Genomic DNA, 20,758 nt, shown 5'->3' on the forward strand with positions numbered 1-20,758 from the left:
TCAAAGTAAAACGGAAAAGTTGTTGTGAAAAAATCTGTTGCGAAAAAACCCAGAAGTCTGCAATTGTCCAAACAATGAACATATTCATAGGGGACCACATCACAGGTACATTTATATGGTAAAAAATGTGTTGAATAATGACTGTGCATTATAACACAAAGGGGTCGATTCCGATTCGGGAAAAAAAAGTCCGTACGATTTGCATCCGGAGCCCTCTCCATACGAATCGTACCCGCCCGTCCGAGTCCCGTAGTAAATGTAAATGTAAATGTAAATGTATTTCGATTTATATAGCGCACAAATCACCCAGGGGTCTCAAGGCGCTTGCTTAGGGAACCCGTCCTGGTATTCCCCTGTGAGATACCCCGGCAGGGTATCCACAAGGTGAAAGCCAGGCATCCCACCGCGAGGGGCCGTAGTGGAGATTAAGCAAGCTATTGCCCAGAGTCGCAGAGTGTGACCCCGTGAGTCGAGTAGGCACCGGAGCGAGAATTGTCGAGTCCGTGGAATTTTGAGCCCGAGACCCGCCAGGCGGGGAATCGAACCCTGGTCCACGGCCGATCTCAGCTTCCGGGTCTGCCGCCTCTAACCACTGAGCCACGCTTCATACGATCCGTATTCTGTGAATCCATCCGAATCGTCGCGATCCGTACGTATTGCAAGGCTGAAACCGTGAACCGTACGACTCGTACACATGCCGTACGACCCGACGAGTATGAACCGGACCGGGGTATGAGGACGCGATTCGTACGGTCCACGTCTGGTAAGGGTGAGTCGTACGAAAAAGCACACAAACACATACACACCGTACGGTCCGTACACCCCATGATCGTAGGGGTACGGTGCGTACCCCTGCGATCATGGGGTGTACTCACTGTACCCCATGTACGATGGGTGTACGCACCGTACCCCATGTAGGATGGGTGTACGCACCATACCCCATGTACGCTGGGTGTATGCACCGTACCCCATGTACGATGGGTGTACGCACCGTACCCCATGTACGATGGGTGTACGCACCGTACCCCATGTACGATGGGTGTACGCACTGTACCCCATATACGCTGGGTGTATGCACCATACCCCTGCGATCATGGGGGGTACGCACCGTACCCGGGGGGACGGTCCGTAACTGTTTCGGTGCGAACTCTGCTTTTACAGCTGTTTTCAGCTCCTGTAGTAAAAGGGTTGTACGGTGCGTACGCGACACGTATTGTACTTGCTGGGTCGTAAAAACCAGCCGCGAACCGTACAGATGTCGCGTACAGCGGGATCGGAGGGAGAATCGTACGGAGATTAGAGTCGTACGGTCTCTGTATGACTCTTACGGAGTACGGCTCCTGGTACGAATCGTACTTCGTCGTACGTAAGGGGGCGTTGCAGGGTACGATTCGTACGGGAAAAACGCTCCGAACGGCTATTCGGAGCGGTTTTTCCCGAATCGGAATCGGCCCCAAAGTGTACTTTGCAATACATTGTAGACAAACTTAGTTACATTACACTACATTGAAAACGTCTTCCATGAGCTGTAATGCAAACAGTGAAACATTCATATTGGAAATTATGGAAAAAAACATTGTCAGAGACTTGAAAAGGACATATACCATGCATTGCTGGTTCATTAAATTCAACATGTCTTGTTATACTAATTGATCAATAACAGCTAGACATATGCTGAAGTGTATTCTCGGGGTAACAAGCAAAATGGGGGTATCTTGTTTGCATTACACTTTGAAATCTACATGTGTGGGAAGGGATCTAGAGCAAGCCACTCAATCGTGAGGCACGCTAATTGCGCTTGACTAGAGTCAAGTTTGTTGAGTCCGTTTATGATGGTGTCCAAACGGGCCATCCATTTACACTCTCATGGGTTCAGGATTGATGCGATGTTTCCCCCTCTGGCGCCCACTGTGGCTTTCTCTATTACCAACCACTGTAGCTGATCAGCAAGTCATCCTGATGAGACCTTGTAGCCCTCAAGGTAGGGTGCAAGGGATTTACAAGTGGGACAACTTGAAAATGACTTTTACTATGTTCTTACAGTGACAAGGCCCAATAAGTTATTTTCACTGTGGTAGATCGAGCTTTCCAGTGTACAAAATCAGAGAACAGATTAAAATAATAATACTGTAACTTAGAAAAGGGTCCCGCTAGAAAAATAATTGAACCACAATTTTTAATAGTTTCAAAAAATCCAAATCAATAGTGAAGTTGGCCACTGTGATCAGTCCATTGGGTCTGAGGGGCCATGCCTCCTCATCTTTTGCCCCTCATGAACAGTGTCGGTCAGGCTGAGCAAAGGTCGGCTGACGGGCAATTTCAGGACAGGCAGCCAGGAGCTAGACATGCCTTAAGTGCAAAGGCTCCTGCCTACCTGAGCAGAACTTTGTTGGGCTGAGGAAGTCACAGCTCCTGAGGGCGTGACATCCTCAGCTCAGCAAAGGACCTCAAGGCCCTCCCCCTTATGATGAGGGGAAGCTTCACTCATTGCCTCACACCTGGGCACTTCAGTTTTATTCCATGAAGCACCCAGGATTGAGTGTCAATCAGTGTCAGTTTGTTGCAGATTGGGGTGGGGTCAGCAGTCTCACTGACCCCATCCCACTCTGTGACGACTTAGGGACTGTTGCCTTTCCTTACTGGCTGACCTTAGATCAGCAAATGAGGAAAGGCAGCAGTCTCAAGCATCATGGGACCTCCGACGCAGAGGTAAGTGCGTGATTCTTTTTAATTAATGTTTTGTGTGTGTATGTGTATGTTTGAATATTTAGGAATTAGAGCTGAGTGAATGGATGTGTGTGTGCACGCATGTGTGAATGCATGGTTGTGAGTGTGTACGTGTATGTGTGCATGTGTGTCCCATCCCCCCTCTCTCCTACAATTACCAGCCGCCACTGGAAGTCAGACTTTCGATAAATATTAATGAAAAGTACCTTGGTGTGAAATACTTCCCAGGAGCAAAGAACAGGCTTCCCTGAATTGGTAGAGATGACTGATCTGAGCTCAACAGAATATACAGGTGGGGGCTGTAGTCATCCTGTGACACCACAAGGACAAGTCTGTTGAGACACAAGTAACACTTGGTGCTCACGTGAAAAGGAGAGAAAAGGATGCCAAGAAAAATGTGCGTTTGTCCCCTGTCTTGTTGCTGAAGGTTGCATTTGTCATTCCAGACTTCCTTCTCCTGGTTTATTGTGGAGTAGTCTCCACAGTGATTAAACCTACAGTCCTTCCACATCTAAATTTGGCGGGTGGAACATTATCTAGGTAGTGTGTATACGTGTTTGCCACTACAGCCAAGATATTACATCAGGCCCTTAGGCAGATGGTTCAAACTTTGACCAAGACGAACCTTGGTGGTGTATCCAACTCACACTTCATTGCGGTCGACCGCAAATTGTGCCTAGGCCCTGATCTACTGCAACCATTGTCTAGCATTGGCATTTGTTCTTCGCAGCACTATTTTTACTATTAAAGTTTTGTCTTTGTGGCGTTATTTTGTTTACTACACTTTACTCTATTTTCCTAATTCCATTTGTGATTTTAATTGTTTGTTGTTTGGTACAGCCCCCGCCCTTCAATAATTAAATGGGCCCTGGCAGGAACACAGTTGAAGAAAATGCTCATGCCTGAAGTATTTTCAGCTGCTCCCTGCAGACAGGAGCAATGCCAGCTCCAGCTGGAGGCGGGGATCCAGCTGGGGCCATGGGGCATTGGGGCTCTGCGCATGCCCTCCAACAATGAGGAAATAAGTGCCCAGGGTGGGCTTCAGGGCATCCACCCATTATTGACCAGGCCCTGGGGGAATAGGGTCCTGGGAACTGAAATGGACCTAATGTGGGGGTCCTGGGGAATGGGGTCCACAGGACCAAAATCAGCCCAAGTGGGGGGGGAGTTATGGCTCCCTCCCTATTCATAATGTGGTAGGGCCCGGGAGATTAGGTCTATGGGGTACCTGGGCCAATAGTGCCCCCTCCCTCGACTAAATACGGCTGGACCCTGGACAATGGGGTCTCCAGTGCCAGAAATCAGTCTAGGGAGGGATGCTGCATGCCTAATTCCCCATTTATATGGGGTTTGCTTCATGCAGGGGGTTTGCTGCAGACCCTGTGGCCACCCCTCTGCTGTGCACATCCAAAGGCCATGCGCAAAGGGGGGTTGGCTGTATGGGGGTTTGGCTGCAGGGCCTGGCCACAGGTAGGTCCTGCGGCCAACCCCTGCATGAACGATCACATGCGCAGCGTGGTGTTGGCTGCATGTGGGTGTAGGTGGCCATGCCTTATGGCCACCACCCACTGTGTTAAAAAAAACGTAGAAAGTCACTGAAAAAGCCAAAGGTTACAGGGATGTTATAGTTAGGAAACAGAATTTAAAAAAACATTGAAATTCAGTAAAAAACATAGGTTACAGGGTCATTATAGCTAGGTTCACAATTTAAACACATAACTGTAGAAATCAACAGTTAGAGTTAGAGTTATCTCAAGTAACCAAAACACGTGCAGTAAAGTAGCTGTAACCTGTACCCTCACCAGTCACAGCTACTAACCCCATATATTATATCAGTCATGCTATCTTTTATGACATAATTGATAATATTGCATCAACATTTGCAATACAATTATTGATGGGAAAACTGTGCATGACTGGGGCACAAGTTACAGTTACCTTCGGGCATGAGTTATACTTACTTAAGATAACTCTAACAGCTGAATTATATATATATATATGAAAATAGTCGACAAATGCGTTGAGAGACATCACTAGTTCATTGATGCTCCAGACCTGTCGCCCAAGGGATTGCGAGGCAGAAAGTGCGGGACTAAGAGGAATTCCATTGCCCAGAAAACACACGCTGCAATCTTCAAACTGACGACGCTTCGAGCCAGCACTCTAACGAGAAGCACAACAAGCAGCTGGCCCACAGGATCACTCACCGCGAAACCGCAATCCGAACAAACTGCACCCCTGGGAGCTGCAGTCCTTCCACCATCAACCACCAATGAGAATCCTGATAAGTGCCGTTCAGGTGTGTAAATATTCTACTTCAGATGTGCCAGCATTTAAAAAAACGTTGGATTCCAGCGTCAGTGGCATTTGGAAAGGGCTGCATCTGACGAAGGCGAAAGCCGAAACGCGTTATGCCACATCCTTTCAATAAATGGAACTCTTTAATCCCGTTGTGCCCCCTTGTCAACTTGTTATGAGGATGAGTTTTTTGTATATATATATATATATCCACACCACTTCCCATCCATAAGAACGGGAACCGACGCATGCTAGCTGGCTCAGGTTATTTTATTTAAATGACAGGGCTCAGTTCATAAAATTGCGAAACGCAGGGGCAGACGCGTTTCAGCCTTGCGGCCTCTTCAGTGCCCGTTTCGCTGCCAAATATCGAACATGCTGTGGGGGCTCTCGATTTTTAAAAGTCTTTTGGAGTCTCTCCTAATTGGTGTTGCTCTTCGCCCCACCCCCTCAGCGTTCCTCCTCTCCACTCCAAGATCCAGGTCGGAGTTTAGTCACCTCCCAAACAGACTACGGACATAGTATTCTGTTACGCCTTACATCCAGTGATGCCCAAACACAGTTCGGTTTTGGATGGCCTTGAACTCCGAAGTTCCCAGGGGTGGGGGACCGATGAACTTTCATTCCCCGAGCCTGCTACAAACAACGGACCAGTGTTGCCCGCCGTATGCTTCCTCCCCATCGCAGTCAGCATCCCAGGTGAGCACGTCTGACCGCTTTGAGGGGGCGCCGCATTGTCTCTGCTAGAAACTCCATTTTTCGAGCTGCCACTCTCTTTGCAAGTTTGACGCGTGCTCCTGACCGGAAGGCGTGCTGGTAAGACGGTACTTGCTAACCGTTTACTATCTCCACACCACTTCCCATCCATAAGAACGGGAACCGACACATGCTAGCTGGCTCAGGTTATTTTATTTAAATGACAGGGCTCAGTTCATAAAATTGCGAAACGCAGGGGCAGACGCGTTTCAGCCTTGCGGCCTCTTCAGTGCCCGTTTCGCTGCCAAATATCGAACATGCTGTGGGGGCTCCCGATTTTTAAAAGTCTTTTGGAGTCTCTCCTAATGGGTGTTGCTCTTCGCCCCACCCCCTCAGCTTTCCTCCTCTCCACTCCAAGATCCAGGTCGGAGTTTAGTCACCTCCCAAACAGACTACAGACATAGTATTCCGTTACGCCTTACATCCAGTGATGCCCAAACACAGTTCGGTTTTGGATGGCCTTGAACTCCGAAGTTCCCAGGGGTGGGGGACCGATGAACTTTCATTCCCCGAGCCTGCTACAAACAACGGACCAGTGTTGCCCGCCGTATGCTTCCTCCCCATCGCAGTCAGCATCCCAGGTGAGCACGTCTGACCGCTTTGAGGGGGCGCCGCGTTGTCTCTGCTAGAAACTCAATTTTTCGAGCTGCCACTCTCTTTGCAAGTTTGACGCGGTGCTCCTGACCGGAAGGCGTGCCGGTAAGACGGTACTTGCTAACCGTTTACTATCTCCACACCACTTCCCATCCATAAGAACGGGAACCGACACATGCTAGCTGGCTCAGATTATTTTATTTAAATGACAGGGCTCAGTTCATAAAATTGCGAATCGCAGGGGCAGACGCGTTTCAGCCTTGCGGCCTCTTCAGTGCCCGTTTCGCTGCCAAATATCGAACATGCTGTGGGGGCTCCCAATTTTTAAAAGTCTTTTGGAGTCTCTCCTAATTGGTGTTGCTCTTCGCCCCACCCCCTCAGCGTTCCTCCTCTCCACTCCAAGATCCATATATATATATATATGCGTGGGTGTGTGTGGGTGTGTTTCCATAGTTCTAGCGTTCATTATTAGAATAACAAAAAATACATATAGGGACCTATCACAAATACATTTTAGAGTATGTAATGTCTAAATTGGGAATATTCCGAAAATAGTCATATAGCATGAGTATACATAGAAATGTACTGTGCCACCTTTTTAATTTTACTAATAACGACCTGTGCATTTCAGGACTGACTGACAAAGGCATGTATGAGTATGTAAAAGAGAACTCCTGTAGCAATACGCCCAATTAGCCGTCGTATTTAACCTCAATATTCCTGAGCGCAAGCCACATAAACTAGTGAATAAAAGGAAATTGGAGAGAAGAGACTGGAAGAGAGTTGCGGCTGAGGATCTGGGCTATACTCTCAATAAGACCTTAACCTCGCCACCAGCTAATTTAGAATTGGCTACAGGTTCCTACAAGCAATGGTTAGTAAAAGCAGGGAACAAACTTGCCCCTCTAAAAAAATTCTATCCCACTAGAAGACACCCTTCCGCTCCTTGGTATACACCGGAACTGAGGGATCAGAAAGTGAGTTGTAAACATCTGGAGAGAAGATGGAGAATGGAGTACAAGCTTAGTGATAGGGAGGAGTATAAACAAGGTCTGGTCTCATATAAGCTGCACATAGATCAGGCTAAGCACTTATTTTTCACTTTGAAGATTAATAAAGCTGTTAACTCGGCTAAGGAACTATTTAAAACAGTCACTAGTCTGGCCAACCCAGCGGCTACTTCAATTACACCCAGTCCAGAACTATGCAAAACTCTAGCTAGTTTTTTTTATACGAAGGTGAATACCATCTTTTCCTCTTGCACAAATGTAAGCCCAAAACTTTTGGTGGACCAAGATGAGAATCTGCAGCCAGAAAAGAAAGGGTTGCTGGAGGAGTTTGCCCCACTCACCACCATAGAAACTATTAGCCTTTTGATGCAAGTGAAATCAGGCTCCCCATTGGATCCATGTCCGATTGCTATCTTAAAGCTAGCAGCAGAGCCCGTCGCTCGATCCTTGACACCTATTTTTAATGGGATGTATGGAGAAGGCCACTATCCATTGGAATGGAAAAAAACTTCCATCCTCCCCCTATTGAAGAAACCAAATCTTGATATTAACGATCCTAATAATTTCAGGGCCATATCTAGACTTCCGATACCAGTGAAAATTGTAGAGAGACACATTAATACCCAGCTTAGCCAATTCCTGGAATCCACACACGCTCTGGATCAAACACAATATGGGTTTCAAACGGGCCACAGTACGGAAGCGGCACTTTTAAAATCTTCCGAAGAGGTTCGGACTATTTTAGATCATGGTGGTAAGGCAGCTCTGATTATGCTAGATCTCTCTGCAGCGTTTGACACGGTCCATCACGTTTTGTTGATGGACCGGCTGAGGGAGATCGGTATAAGGGGAGCAGCATGGAGCTTGCTGAGATCATTACTGATGAAAAGGAGTCAGCAGGTGGCACTGGGAGAATTTGTATCTAACTCTTTTGCACTACCGTGTGGGGTCCCGCAGGGGTCCTCACTGAGTCCGACGCTATTTGAAGTGTATATATCGCCATTGGCGCCCCTGATTCGATCATTTGGTTTTAGTTTGACCACATATGCGGATGACACACAAATCATGGTGTCGCTACTTCCATCGGAGGCAAAAAAGTGTGGCCCGCCGTTTTAATGAGTGTATGACTGCCGTAGGGTCCTGGATGGCACAGAATTGTCTTAAATTAAACTCTAGCAAGACGGAGGTGCTATGTTTCGGCAATGATCCGGATATCTGGACACCCGAGTGGTGGCCAGATTCTCTGGGTCCACTCCCCGCCCCAAATAGGAAGGTTAAAAACCTAGGTGTATGGGTGGACCAGAAGCTTAACTTCAAAGACCAGATAAATGCAGTGACTTCGGCCACGTCCTTTGTGCTCAGGTCCTGCAAGAAAATCCTGTCATATCTAGGCGTTGTGTTATGTGCATAAAGCACTCTATGGATGTGGACCAGCATATTTAAAAGAGCGTTTGTACTGGTACACTCCAAATAGACCACTACGCTCATCGGATGCCAAATTGGTTCATGTGCCGTTTGCAAAAAAAGCAACATGGGGCGGAAGAAGCTTTGTGGTTAGTGCAGTCAAAGCCTGGAATCAGCTTCCCCTGCACCTAAGGGGTTTGTCGAATCTTTTGGCTTTCCGGAAGGCCTTAAAGAATTGACTGTTCACGGAATAGACTGATCCCGATTCTGTCCTAGGAAGGGTCACACAGCGCCAGGACACCTACGGGTAATAGTGCGCTTAAGAAATGTTATAAATAAAATTAAAATAAATACGCTCGGTTATCATAAATGCTTTTGTAAATCGGCCCCAGTGTGAGTCAAATCACCTGATGATCATAACTTTGTTAATAGATTCAGAGGAACATGGACTGGTAGCATTGCTTGGGATGGGAAATCAGTTAATTCTCTTAATGGCTAAAGACATTAAAGAAAGGCCAGTAAAGCTGAGGCAGAGTAAGTCATGTGTCACATAATTAACTTTGCAGAAGTTCTACTAGATTTTAGAACCATTGGAAAATTTCCTTTTTACATCACGCTGTACTTGGCAAAATACTGTGCACAATGTCTAGACAGATTGCCCAGAAGTGAATTGGATTACAGCGAAATGTGTTAGCAGGCATCCGTGTCTCTAAAAGGACAGTAGGAATGGGCAGTCATGTGTCAGGGTCTGCCTGAATAACTTACTCAGCCACCTGACCTTTCAGCTTCATAATGTCACGCTGTGGTGCACATGTCCAGACTGAAAAAAACGCACAATACACCACTAACAAGTGCTTTACTGGCCAATGGGTCTGAGAGTCCAGAAGGGCCGCGCTAATTGCATGCATGGCTGCGCATGTGGGACTGGACAAAACTCACAGGCCTCTGAGATGCACTCGCACCAAACCATCTGTCTCTATATAGGCCGGGTCGCCCTTGAGAATAGGCTGCACACAGTCACATATTGTGTTGCTCTTTTCAGGTCTGAGTAAATATTAAACGAACAGGAAGAAACATTGTAACCTTTGGGAAACCTGCCAACTTGCAAAGCAGGTCGCTTTCTAAATGCAGAGAAAATTAATTGGAGACGGCTTCTGCCCTTGCTGATGGAAACCCAATAAAAAGTCCAATAACTGTCCTTTCCTGACAGAAATATAAATACCAGTAATTCCGGTTAGGATAACTATTAACAGCAATTGTGTTTCCTGTTTTGTTCGCTTTCTGTCATTTCTGCAGTCTATGAGGAATATTAGCTTCGGCATCTGAAAATCCAGGGAGGAGGTACATAACCACTGGCAGTTAATGTTATTGTTTCTTTAGCTGTTTATATGCTTAGAGGGTAGTGAGAGGGTATGAATCAGTAGGAGAGTTGCCAGTTACTTGCCATCTAAAGAGCCAGATCAAAGCTTTCTGTTTGATACTGAGCATTGATTTACAAAAGTGACCCATTTATACACTGATGTTCACTACACATGAATCACCACAATGAAAACACTATTTTGTGAAACAAAATGTGAAGCATACTGTAATTTCTTACCTCACATTCCACTATTGTAATTCAAATACCATAGTTCTCTCTTGGTGACACAATGCGTCGCAATGCTAAGACTGAAAATGGGGTTGTGAGGGAACAAGATAGATTTATCTTTAATTTAGGAAGTCATGACCAAAAATAAGGTCCTTGGTGCAAACATGCTTGAACATTTGTGTTAACACTGGAAAATAAAACTATGGATTTTTAAGCTGAGATATATCTGATGTTGTATTAACCTCTCACTCGAACTTTCCTTACAACGATTATCCAAGCAGTATGTTCAAATACGTTAAATATAAGAAGAATGATATGGAATGGCCATGACACCTCTTTAAATCCCATTTAAGTGGGTTTTTCAATGTCTCTAGGAGGCCAAAGTTAGCTTATATTCTGTAGCTGAACACCTCTGCATCCTTGTGGACATAGTCATTTTTTCAGCATAATTTAATCAAATCGAATTAAAGATTGATAATACCTTTGAATGGCAAAACATGAAGACATGTTTTGAGTAGCTTTGAAGTGCACCAGATTATAAATTACAGCTGACAATATCTAAAGTGTTAGGAGTGCATCCAGTTGTTTCATATGTGTTTTTTGTACATTTACAGAATTCTATAGAGAACATTTCACCAACTATCTGATTTTACGGATATTTTCCCCACCGGGCATGTTCAGTCCAATGCCTGAAAACATACCCTGAAAATGGATTCAGAACAAAGCATCTGGAACTGTTCCCATGAGGCACATGGTCAAGACTTATTTGCATATAGCTGGGTCTGAACGAAGGTGGCAAAGTGAACTAAAGAACGATGATGGATTCAACCCAGATCTGTGACTGGGGTGAGTGTCTGAAAAGTTTCAGTGCTCCGTCCATCATCTCCTTGTGTTTGCACTCTTCAGAGTCCACCTGGGCTTTTGCTAAAATGTTCTGAGCAGTACAAGCCTATTGAGTAACTCGACGACCACCTACCATTTTGGAAGTGGAAAACATAAGCAATTTTGAAAATGGTATTTCACAAGAATAATGTGGCAAATATCAGAACAACTTAACTAAACACAGCAGTAGGTACATTTGCCTAGAACCCACTTCCATATTGCGACCCTAAACATGGTATGATCCTCTTTTAGGCCCTTATTATGAGTTGCAGCATTTCTTTAGGAGTAGTAACTCCAGGGAGATACCTCTCCGAGCTAATACACATAGCCCGGTGTCTCTGCAAAAGATCATTTCAGATCCTAATACACTGGGTGCAGATGTGAAGTGAAATGGGCAGGAACTCTGGTCAGCAGCACAGTCTTGCCTCCCCACAAACTAATCCTGTTCTGAGGCCCAGGCACCTCTGTCACTCACCCCCCAAAATCAACAGTCAGAAAATGGCAGCGGATTTGTCACTGGAATCAAGAAAAAACACAATGAATTGGACATGGTATTGCTATGTCCATGCAAATAGTCCCTCTTAATTGCTGGATTTTGAAGTCTGAACAGCTGCCAGTATTAGAGACTCAAGCACCCTATATATCTCCACTAAGATCCATATGAGCTTTTAATGTAGACATTTTAAATAAAGAGCAAACTTTGGAATCAATGTTATCTTAATGCAATATTTTATTTAGCAGGAAACACCTCCTCAACAGAAGTTTTGCCAACGAAGGCATCAATGTCGGATTCCAGTCTGGCAACTAAAAACACCACGGTATCCACCCTAATTGCAAGCAATGAGAATATAAGTACAGCAGCACCAACAATTCCACATCCAACCCATCAATCTACATCAGGTATGGTGAATGTATCTTTTGATTTATATAATTAGGTCCAATAAAAGGTTAATAGGCATTTGGAGGCAGATGGTAATACCACTTGGCTTTTGGAGGTTTGGAAGGAGTGCTAAACCTAGCCGAAGGTTCACGTATGAAATGTTCTCTTCTTTTAGAATCCCTAGGAATAGGACATCCCATTGATCAATGTATTCAAGCAATTGGCACTTGCGCCAGAAATTATAGGATTTCCTAATACTACTAAACTCTAAACAGGTCCTATGTCTTTACTTTTACCAGTTAACCAAGCTAACATAAAAAAATCATCATACCGCTTTGCTTCCTGAGTTAGGCATATTGGCGTAAATACATGTTTTATGGCCTTTTGAAAGCACTTCCCCATGCCATATCCATTGGTGAGTTGCATCATACATTCATCTTGCCCAAAACCACAAAATGTATATTACTGCTTCTGGCATTTTTTTTTTACTAAAGCAAGGATTTTTGTCTATTTAGATTAAAGAGCATAATTGTTGACTGACTGCCTTTAGAGTGGATTAAGGTTTTGTGAAGAGCCCTGCTCCCCCTCCTTCTAATTACCACACCCTGACCAGTCATTATTGTTCAAATGATGACTTTTTTTATTCATACCTAAAATGTAATGTATATCGTGTGATGGAAGCTGTTTACCTGCCAGACTTTGTGTTTTTCTGGAAAATATTTCAGAGGCTTGTACATGTGAAGGCTATTTGCACAGTCTACAGCACCTCACCGAAACAAGGTAATCAAAGTCAAAATACACTCTCAAAATGAGAGGTAACAGTTATCAGCACAAAGGTGGAACAGCGCTAAACTGCAGTTAGGTCTCCTGTTTTATTTGTATATTGGCCCACTCACTAGTAGCAACATCTGCCTCGTGAGAGGCTGTGCCAAAAACAATGATGGTAATGAGGGATATAATGAATATTGTGTTTGTAAAAAAGGTAGAGCAGCTGCCTATTCTTAGCATTGTCCACATGGTTATACATAGATAAAGACTCACAATGTAGAGGGATGAAACATCAATAGCTAGGTCACCAGCACCGTGATAATCAACAACTGCAACTATGAAAAGTATGATAGAGCTCATCAAGTTTTACTGGAGGTTGGCCTTGTCGTGGAGGGCTCAAGTCAATTTGCAGATGCATTTGAGCCTGAAATCATTGCTCTGTTGAGTCTTGCTAAAAGATAAGAAATTATGTCTCATGTTCAACCCTCACTCAGTGTGATTCAAAGTATAGAATATCTTAACCAGGCACCAAATGAAAGCAAACAGTGCCATTGGCTTTAGTTTGGAAAGACAGGCGGACAATGCAAGACATAAGGCAAGGTATCTGAATGACAACACATGGGCGGTGGAAGCATTTTGAAAAGAGAGAAAGAACTGAATGTATTTGCAACACTTTTGTTGCTAGTTAGCAGAATGTCTTCCAAATAACCAATACTTCATGCAATGATAGCTTGCTGTTCCACAGAAATCACAGGGAACTGCATTAAGATTAAAGTTTTTTTTTAATCAAAATTGATCTTCTGTGAATCACAATATTACACGGTATTGCACATCATATTCTGTTTCTGAATGCACACCTCCTTTCTCAGGGATTGCTTAGGTACCTAAAGGAGGATGCCAGTAAACAAGTAAAATGGGTATTCTTCCTTTTCCTAGGACTAGATGATCTGGTCTCCATGGAGGAGAAAGAGGAGCATCCAATAGAGAAGGGTCAAGGTATGTCGTGCTCCTCATTTTCTATTTTCCTAAACATTCCAAGGGCTATTATTCCTTTCCCTTTGCCATACCCTGATTTTTTGTGTATGAAAGAAAAAGGAACATGAATCAGGAAACTGCCAATGTACGCTGCCCACGTCCTTGTTCTGCTGTTCCATATGGGTTTATTTATTCTTTCTCCAGGTAGAGGGCTTCATTTCATCCACTTACTCTACTCGTGATTGGATGTGGATTGTGAGCTGATCAATCTCATATAAAGGTGCAGTCTGAAGAGTTAGAAGTCCATTTCATCTTCTGTATGGAAAATTAATTCTCAACAATAGAGATAAAGCCTAATTAGTGAAATCAACTTGATCAGATTTGGTTAGGATCCTGGCCTAATTCTTGAATGCCTACTGACAGCCAGGATAAGGCCTTAAAATAATTATAAACTACAGTTTGTCTATGGCATGATTCATCATAAAGTCTATCATCCTGATTGACAACGCATCTGGATGGGCTCAACCTCTGTGAGGGAGTTCTTGATTTTTTAAGCATCTTACGTAGGAAGGATAAAAGTACCTGGTCTGATATCTCATATGATGTGTTTATTCTTGGGTTCCCTTGCTAAGGTTAACAAATGAACTGGACCTACAAGTTAATGTGGAGAGCTTGCTAAAAAATAGTCTGATTATGCAAGTTGGGGAGGTGAGCTGTTTAATTATTCTGGCATCATGAGGTCTAAAGGTTATCCTTGCTTTTTACATTAAGATCATCTGACCAAAAATGCCCTACTAGTTTAAATTTACAAACTCAGCTGTGGGTAATTTTATGGAATAAGAGACGGAAGCATTCACACACTCATGCACACGTGTGCTCTAATCTTGTGAAGCCAAGTTATGGTATCCTACCAAGATGATGATACCCAGGTTCCTTTTGGGGTTACTGGGTTGCCCTATGTTTATGAATCAGGGCTGCCACATGTGGCCTACAGCACTTATGAACTGCAGTGTTTCACTGGGAGACTCCACAGTACTTCTGAGTAGCTCCCCAGATGGTGGAAAAGGCTGCATGATCCCGTACTGTTAATGGTAAAGCCTCCTGACGGAGCTCCGCCCGCTAAGCTACAGCTGTTTGTAATAACTAAGATCCCCGATCCTATGGTTTAATTTCTCTGCAACTGGCTTCTGATCTAAGATGGCACCTACATCGATCCCTCAAAGGCGCCTACACTCATTTTGGCCTCTACTTAAAATGTCCCTCACCAAGATTCACCACTACAAGATGGGGCCCGTTTTTTAGGCAGCCCATTCACCTTGATTAATTGGCTTCGCAGTTTCCGATAGACCGCAGTCAGTCTAGTGAATAGGCACATGGTCAACCCACATGTGCTTAATTAATTCCATCCTCACCCCCAGCCCTTCTTGCTGGTTTTTTTCTCCAATTCCCCCTCCCAGTTCCTCTAGTTTCCACAGGCAGTTCTCCCTCCCCAACTAACCTACCCCTAGATCAAAATTTATTACACCTAACTACCCGCACCAATCTGACTCCACCTACCCAATAGATCCTCTATCAGCCTAATTAGATTTAATTGAGAAAATAAAACCAGCTTTGCCTCCTTAAACCACTACTGGGGCCCCTCCCTCGCCGGGACACACTATCAAAATATCACATACTCAACACTAAACCTGAAACTTTAATCTCAGACGTCTACTTCAGTGCAAACAAGGGTAGTAGATTTAATTACCTCATCTTCAACACAAGAAAAAGAGCCTGCTGGCAGAACGTTTTTTACTCCATACTTCGAATATCAGGCTCCAGGAAAACACCTCATGGTCTCAAATTAACAATAGCACCCTCGCTCACTTCTAATGCCAATGCCACTTTCACCCTCTATAACAATGGTATCATCCTTATCCAAGCCTCCATTGTCAACCTAGTTAAAATGGCCATTATCTTCCCTACACTCAAAAATGCAGTCTAGGCAATACCCAAGGACTCCTACCCACACACTTGCATTACTCAAGAATTAACCACCCCCCATCACAGCCGGGAGGTCCTCACTCTCTCTAATATACTCTTCCCCTATATATGATGACAGAGCTTCCCTGCCCCCTGTAGAACTGGCCCAACCCTCTAGACGCCTGATGCAGAAGGCGAGCAATAGTACAAGTTTGCTCTGCTCTCAGCTCTCCAGCCCGAAACTGACTGACTCTCGAGTGGAGAGATTCTCTAGCGACCCACTCCCATTGCTCTCAACTGAAGATCCCCCTTCCCTCAACTCTCTTTCCATGCCACCCACTAGGCCGAAGAACTGGCATTTGCCCTCCACGGACCATGATCGGCTAAACCCAATCAATCCTGAATGGATCATCCCTGACTAACAGTTCAAAGACCATCCCACCCTCTCTTTGCCAGATGTCCCTGCACATCCTTTACCCCTCTCCAGGCACTCCCATCTGTTGGCAGGCCTTGACGATATATCTCTTCAGCTGCACCCTCTCACTGTCGAACTACATCTGAAAGCCCTGTCAATTGTACATATACCCTTGATCAGCCCCTCCCTCTCTTCTGCGAATTTGCCCAGAGCCCCTCCTAGGGTGAGAGATTGCATGAACCAGCTTCCCCCCCTCTGTCTCGAAAACCATAACCCTATCTAATGGTCCCTCCTACACTAGAAGATGGAAGGCCTACTTGGCGACTAATGATATCAATGACCTACTCAACTCTTACTCGCACACGCTCAATTCCAACACGACCTCTCCAGGGCAAATCCAAGCCATACACTCTAACCCGAACAGAGAACCACCGAACAATCTTAGAGTCATTAATAATGACAACCTCACGAGAGTGAACGTCATCCAGACACCCTAGCCCCTTTATCCGCTATGACCTAAATGCGTATTACTCAACTGCAGGTCAGCCAGTAAACACGCCTCCGATATCTTTGACCTCATCCAACAGAATGAGTTAGAAATTATCATCCTCGCTTAAACTTGGCTAAATCCCGCCTCCACTCCTATCCTAGACCTCCTAGTACCTTGTACTCATGACATAATTTGTCTAGACAGAGCTTTGAAGCTGGGTGGTGGCCTAGCCTGTATTATCGGAATACACTCTTGGTGTCCCACTAGGAGTCCTCTATGCCATCCTCCTGTGAGTACTTGTGCCTCAACATCTCAAGTAATAACCTGCCGGTGTGCAAACTTCACACTTTTTATCACCCACCGGGGGACACTCTCCCTTTCATTGAGCAACTACTGGAACTCATCTCTGGCAAGGTTGACTCAGTATTGGCCCATATCTTCCTTGATGATTTCCACCTTCACTGGTCTAACCCGAACGATCAGGCTGTAACTTGCCTTAAGTCATTCTTAAGTGATCAAGGATTGACTCAGCATTGTGACCAACCAACCCATAAAAAAGGAGAAACTGTAGACCTCATCATCTCCAAAGGTCACACCATCACATTGGATACCATCATCCCTTGCGATTGGTCCGACCACCACTGCATCCTCTTTTATATTAACAGGGAGGTGTCAATGAGGAAGGCTCAACCTACAAAATGGAAGGTTTGGAAAAGAGACCTCAGATCTATCAATACTGATGAACTAGCAGCTCACTGTAAATCGTCCCTCTCCTCCCAAGCTGACTTGTCTGAGGTTCAGGTACTCACTGACCTTTACAACTCAACCATCTCTAACATCATGGATGCCATTGCACCACTCCATCAAAAAAATGCCTTACCAAAAATATCCACACCATGGTGTAACGAAAATTTAAACTCAGAACGCCGCAACCTTAGGGCAGTTGAACGATCTTGGAGATTTAAACACTCCTTGGATCAATTAAAACTCCTTAGAGAGGTTAAGAGCTCCAACAACAAACACATCAAGAGCACTAAGGCAGACTACTTTAGATCCCAACTTTATCAAGCTGCTAACTGCCCCAAGAAAGCTTTTGAATTGGTTAAACTGCAATCGGTGGAAGCTCCAAACCACTCTGACTTTGGAGTCAGCCCACCCTCATGTGACGATCTGGCAGCTTTCTTCACTGAGAAATCAAGATTTATCAACATTGAACTCACCACTAATAAGGCCCTACTGCCATACTCTGGGTCCACACCACCTCCTGCCTTCTTAGAGAAGCTCAAACCTATCTGCCTGAGTACCAAGAACAATGTATCATGGAGCACCTTTACTCTCTTCAGTGAAAGAGACATCAACAAGATTCTTCAGAGTATCAACCCATCTGATCACTTTAGCGACCCTTTGCCTCCTTCCATCTTTAAAGAATTCAAGAATGTTGTCATCCCAACCTGAACAAATATTGTAAACGCTTCACTGTCACAAGGGATTATGCCAGATTGCCTAAAAGCAGCTCAGGTTTCACTGATACAAAAAAACCTAATGCAGTTAGTACTGACCTTAACAACTTCCTCCCTATCTCGAACATCACCACACTAGCCAAACTCCTAGAAAAATGTATCCAATCCCAACTCTGTGCTCACATACAGAATTTCCAACTCCTGGACCAGCATCAATCTGGCTTTCGCAGTGGGCATAGCACTGAAACCGTTCTCACTCACGTTATGGATGACATTTTAAAAATGCTCGACCAAAATTAATCCTGCCTCCTAATCCTCCTTGACCTTTCCTCTGCCTTCAACATGGTCAATCACAACAACCTCCTATCCATTTTGAAGAACAGGATGGGCCTCTCTGGTCGGGTGCTACAACTGTTCTCATCCTTCCTCCATCACAGAACACAAAGAGCCAAGGCTAACCTCCCTCTCCCCCAGCCCTCTCCAGTATCCATGGGGGTCCCTAAGGGTCCGGCCTATCTCCTATACTCTTTAATCTGTTCTTGGACCATTAGATAATGCACTAAATTCCACAAACATTCTCTTCCATATTTATGCAGATGATACGCAACTTAATCTGAAAATCTCTTCCCCGGATAACATAATTTCACTCAACACTACCCTAACGTCTACTCACAACTGGTTAACCGAGAACTACCTCCTGCTCAACACCTCCAAAACTGAATTCCTCCTCATTATAGACTCAGCCAAATCTCTCGGAATCACCCTGGACAATCACCTGAACATGTAGAATCATATCAGCGATGTCTGTAAGGGAGCTAATCACTTGATGAGTGTTAGACCTGGCATCTTTGGTGTGGTTTCCCCCTATCTTTTTGCCTCTACCTCCTCTATTTTTGATGCTGTGCTGGATTTCGTTTTTGCTGGTTTAGATGCTTTGGGCACTTTGCCACTGCTGTTCAGTGTCAAAGTGCAAGTACTCCCTGTGTAAATTGTTATTATGATTGGTTATCCATGATTGACATATTTGTGTCACCAAGAAGTCCCTAGTAAAGTGCACTAATTGTACCAGGGCTGGTGATAACAAATGCTACTAGTGGGCCTGCAGCACTGATTGTGCCACCCACATGAGTAGCCCTAAAATGGTGTCTCAGGCCTGCCACCGCAGTGCCTGTGTGCAGTCTGTGAACTGCAATGTCCTCCTGGTCAGTGTCCCCACTGGCCACGCCTAACCCTTCCCTTTCTGTACACATTGGTCACCTCTATGGAAGGCCCAAGGTACCCCCTTGGGTAGGGTACAGTGTATGTAAAAGGTAGAGCATGTACTTGTGCAGGTGACATGCTCTGGTAGTGAATTACAGCCATTTTCGTTTTTCACTATTGTAAGGCTATCTTGCCCCATAGGCTATCATGGGGGATGCTGGCTACAGTGGCTACCAGCATATCTTCCCATAGGAGCAAGATAGGACATAAAAGTTGGGGATCCCTGAACTCAGAGTTTAATAACACATCTTTTATGAAAGGTTGTTTTTAAATCCTGTGTTTGAGAACAGCACTTTTAGAAAGTTGCTGTTCTCTTGTCTGACCTCTCTGTGTGCCTTGGCCTGTTTGTGAATTAACTGGTTTGTGAGTGACAGGGGCTGGGTGGCTCCCAGAGTCTGAGTGGGCCATCCCTGGGCTGAATAGCTCCATCTGCATCTAGAGTGGTGGGAGGGGGTAGCACCTGGGCCTGAATAGGGCTGTGCCTGCCTTCCACAATGCTGGCTCCACCTCCTGCTGGGCGGCTGACGACCCTGCCCCTCTCTCTGAAAGGAAAGGAGCGGCCAGGGAAACAAAGTGCTCAAGGAACACCCAGAACTGGTTCAGACCGGGCTCAGAGCCCTCTTGCACAAAGGGATCAAAGACTTTTAGGGGTATAAGTACAGGACCCCGGACTACAGAAAATTAGATCATCCTGGAATCAAGAAGGAACCTCTGCCAAGGAGAAAGCTGAAACTGAAGAAGGAAGACTGTCCTGCTGTTGCTCTGCTGAACTGACCTGCTGTTGCTTTGCTGCCAAGGAGAGGGGAAGGACTTTGCTTTGTGCTGTGTCCCCTTGCATGAAGAAATCTCCAAGGGCCTGTGAAGAGCTGGCTCCCTGTTAAGAAGTCCCAGGAACAAAAGGACTTCACTCCCAGCTTCCCTGAACTCTGCTGAGAGAGCTCTGTCCTTCCTAGAGTGCTCGGGCCAGTTGTGGTGCCTCTGGAAGTTGAACCTGTGTTGGGAAGCTGGAAACCAAGCTTTTAAAGACTTTCTGCAAGTTTTGTCGCATTGCTCGTTTGCGGAGGGCATCCCCGTCAGTGCGAGGAAATTCTCGCCACTACGAAGGCCGAGATCGTCACAGCGCATGTCGCCGCTGCCAGAGTCATCGCATCCTTCGTTTGCGGGACGCACCAGACCGGTGCGGGAAGATTACCATCGCTGCGAGTGTCGTCGCAGAGCCTGTCATCACTGGGTGAGATCGTTGCACTGCTTGCTTGCGGACCGCATCATGTCGCTGCGAGTGTCGTCAC

General features: G+C 45.3%; 1 protein-coding gene across 2 annotated transcripts in view; it reads left to right on the forward strand.

Moving 5' to 3' along the window:
- The window catches only part of LOC144819598 (uncharacterized), a 203,472-nt gene that overhangs the window by 14,489 nt on the left and 168,225 nt on the right, over window positions 1–20,758 (forward strand). The window contains exons 2-3 of one of the 2 annotated variants that reach the window (XM_078677421.1): window positions 12,001–12,159; window positions 13,844–13,903. In XM_078677421.1, the coding sequence (XP_078533547.1) occupies window positions 12,001–12,159; window positions 13,844–13,903 (219 nt within the window). The remainder of the gene's footprint in view (window positions 1–12,000; window positions 12,160–13,843; window positions 13,904–20,758) is intronic. The other variant, XM_078677423.1, reaches the window with a different exon arrangement.

Source organism: Lissotriton helveticus, chromosome 2_1 (genome assembly GCF_964261635.1).
Source record: "Lissotriton helveticus chromosome 2_1, aLisHel1.1, whole genome shotgun sequence".
NCBI lineage: Eukaryota > Metazoa > Chordata > Amphibia > Caudata > Salamandridae > Lissotriton > Lissotriton helveticus.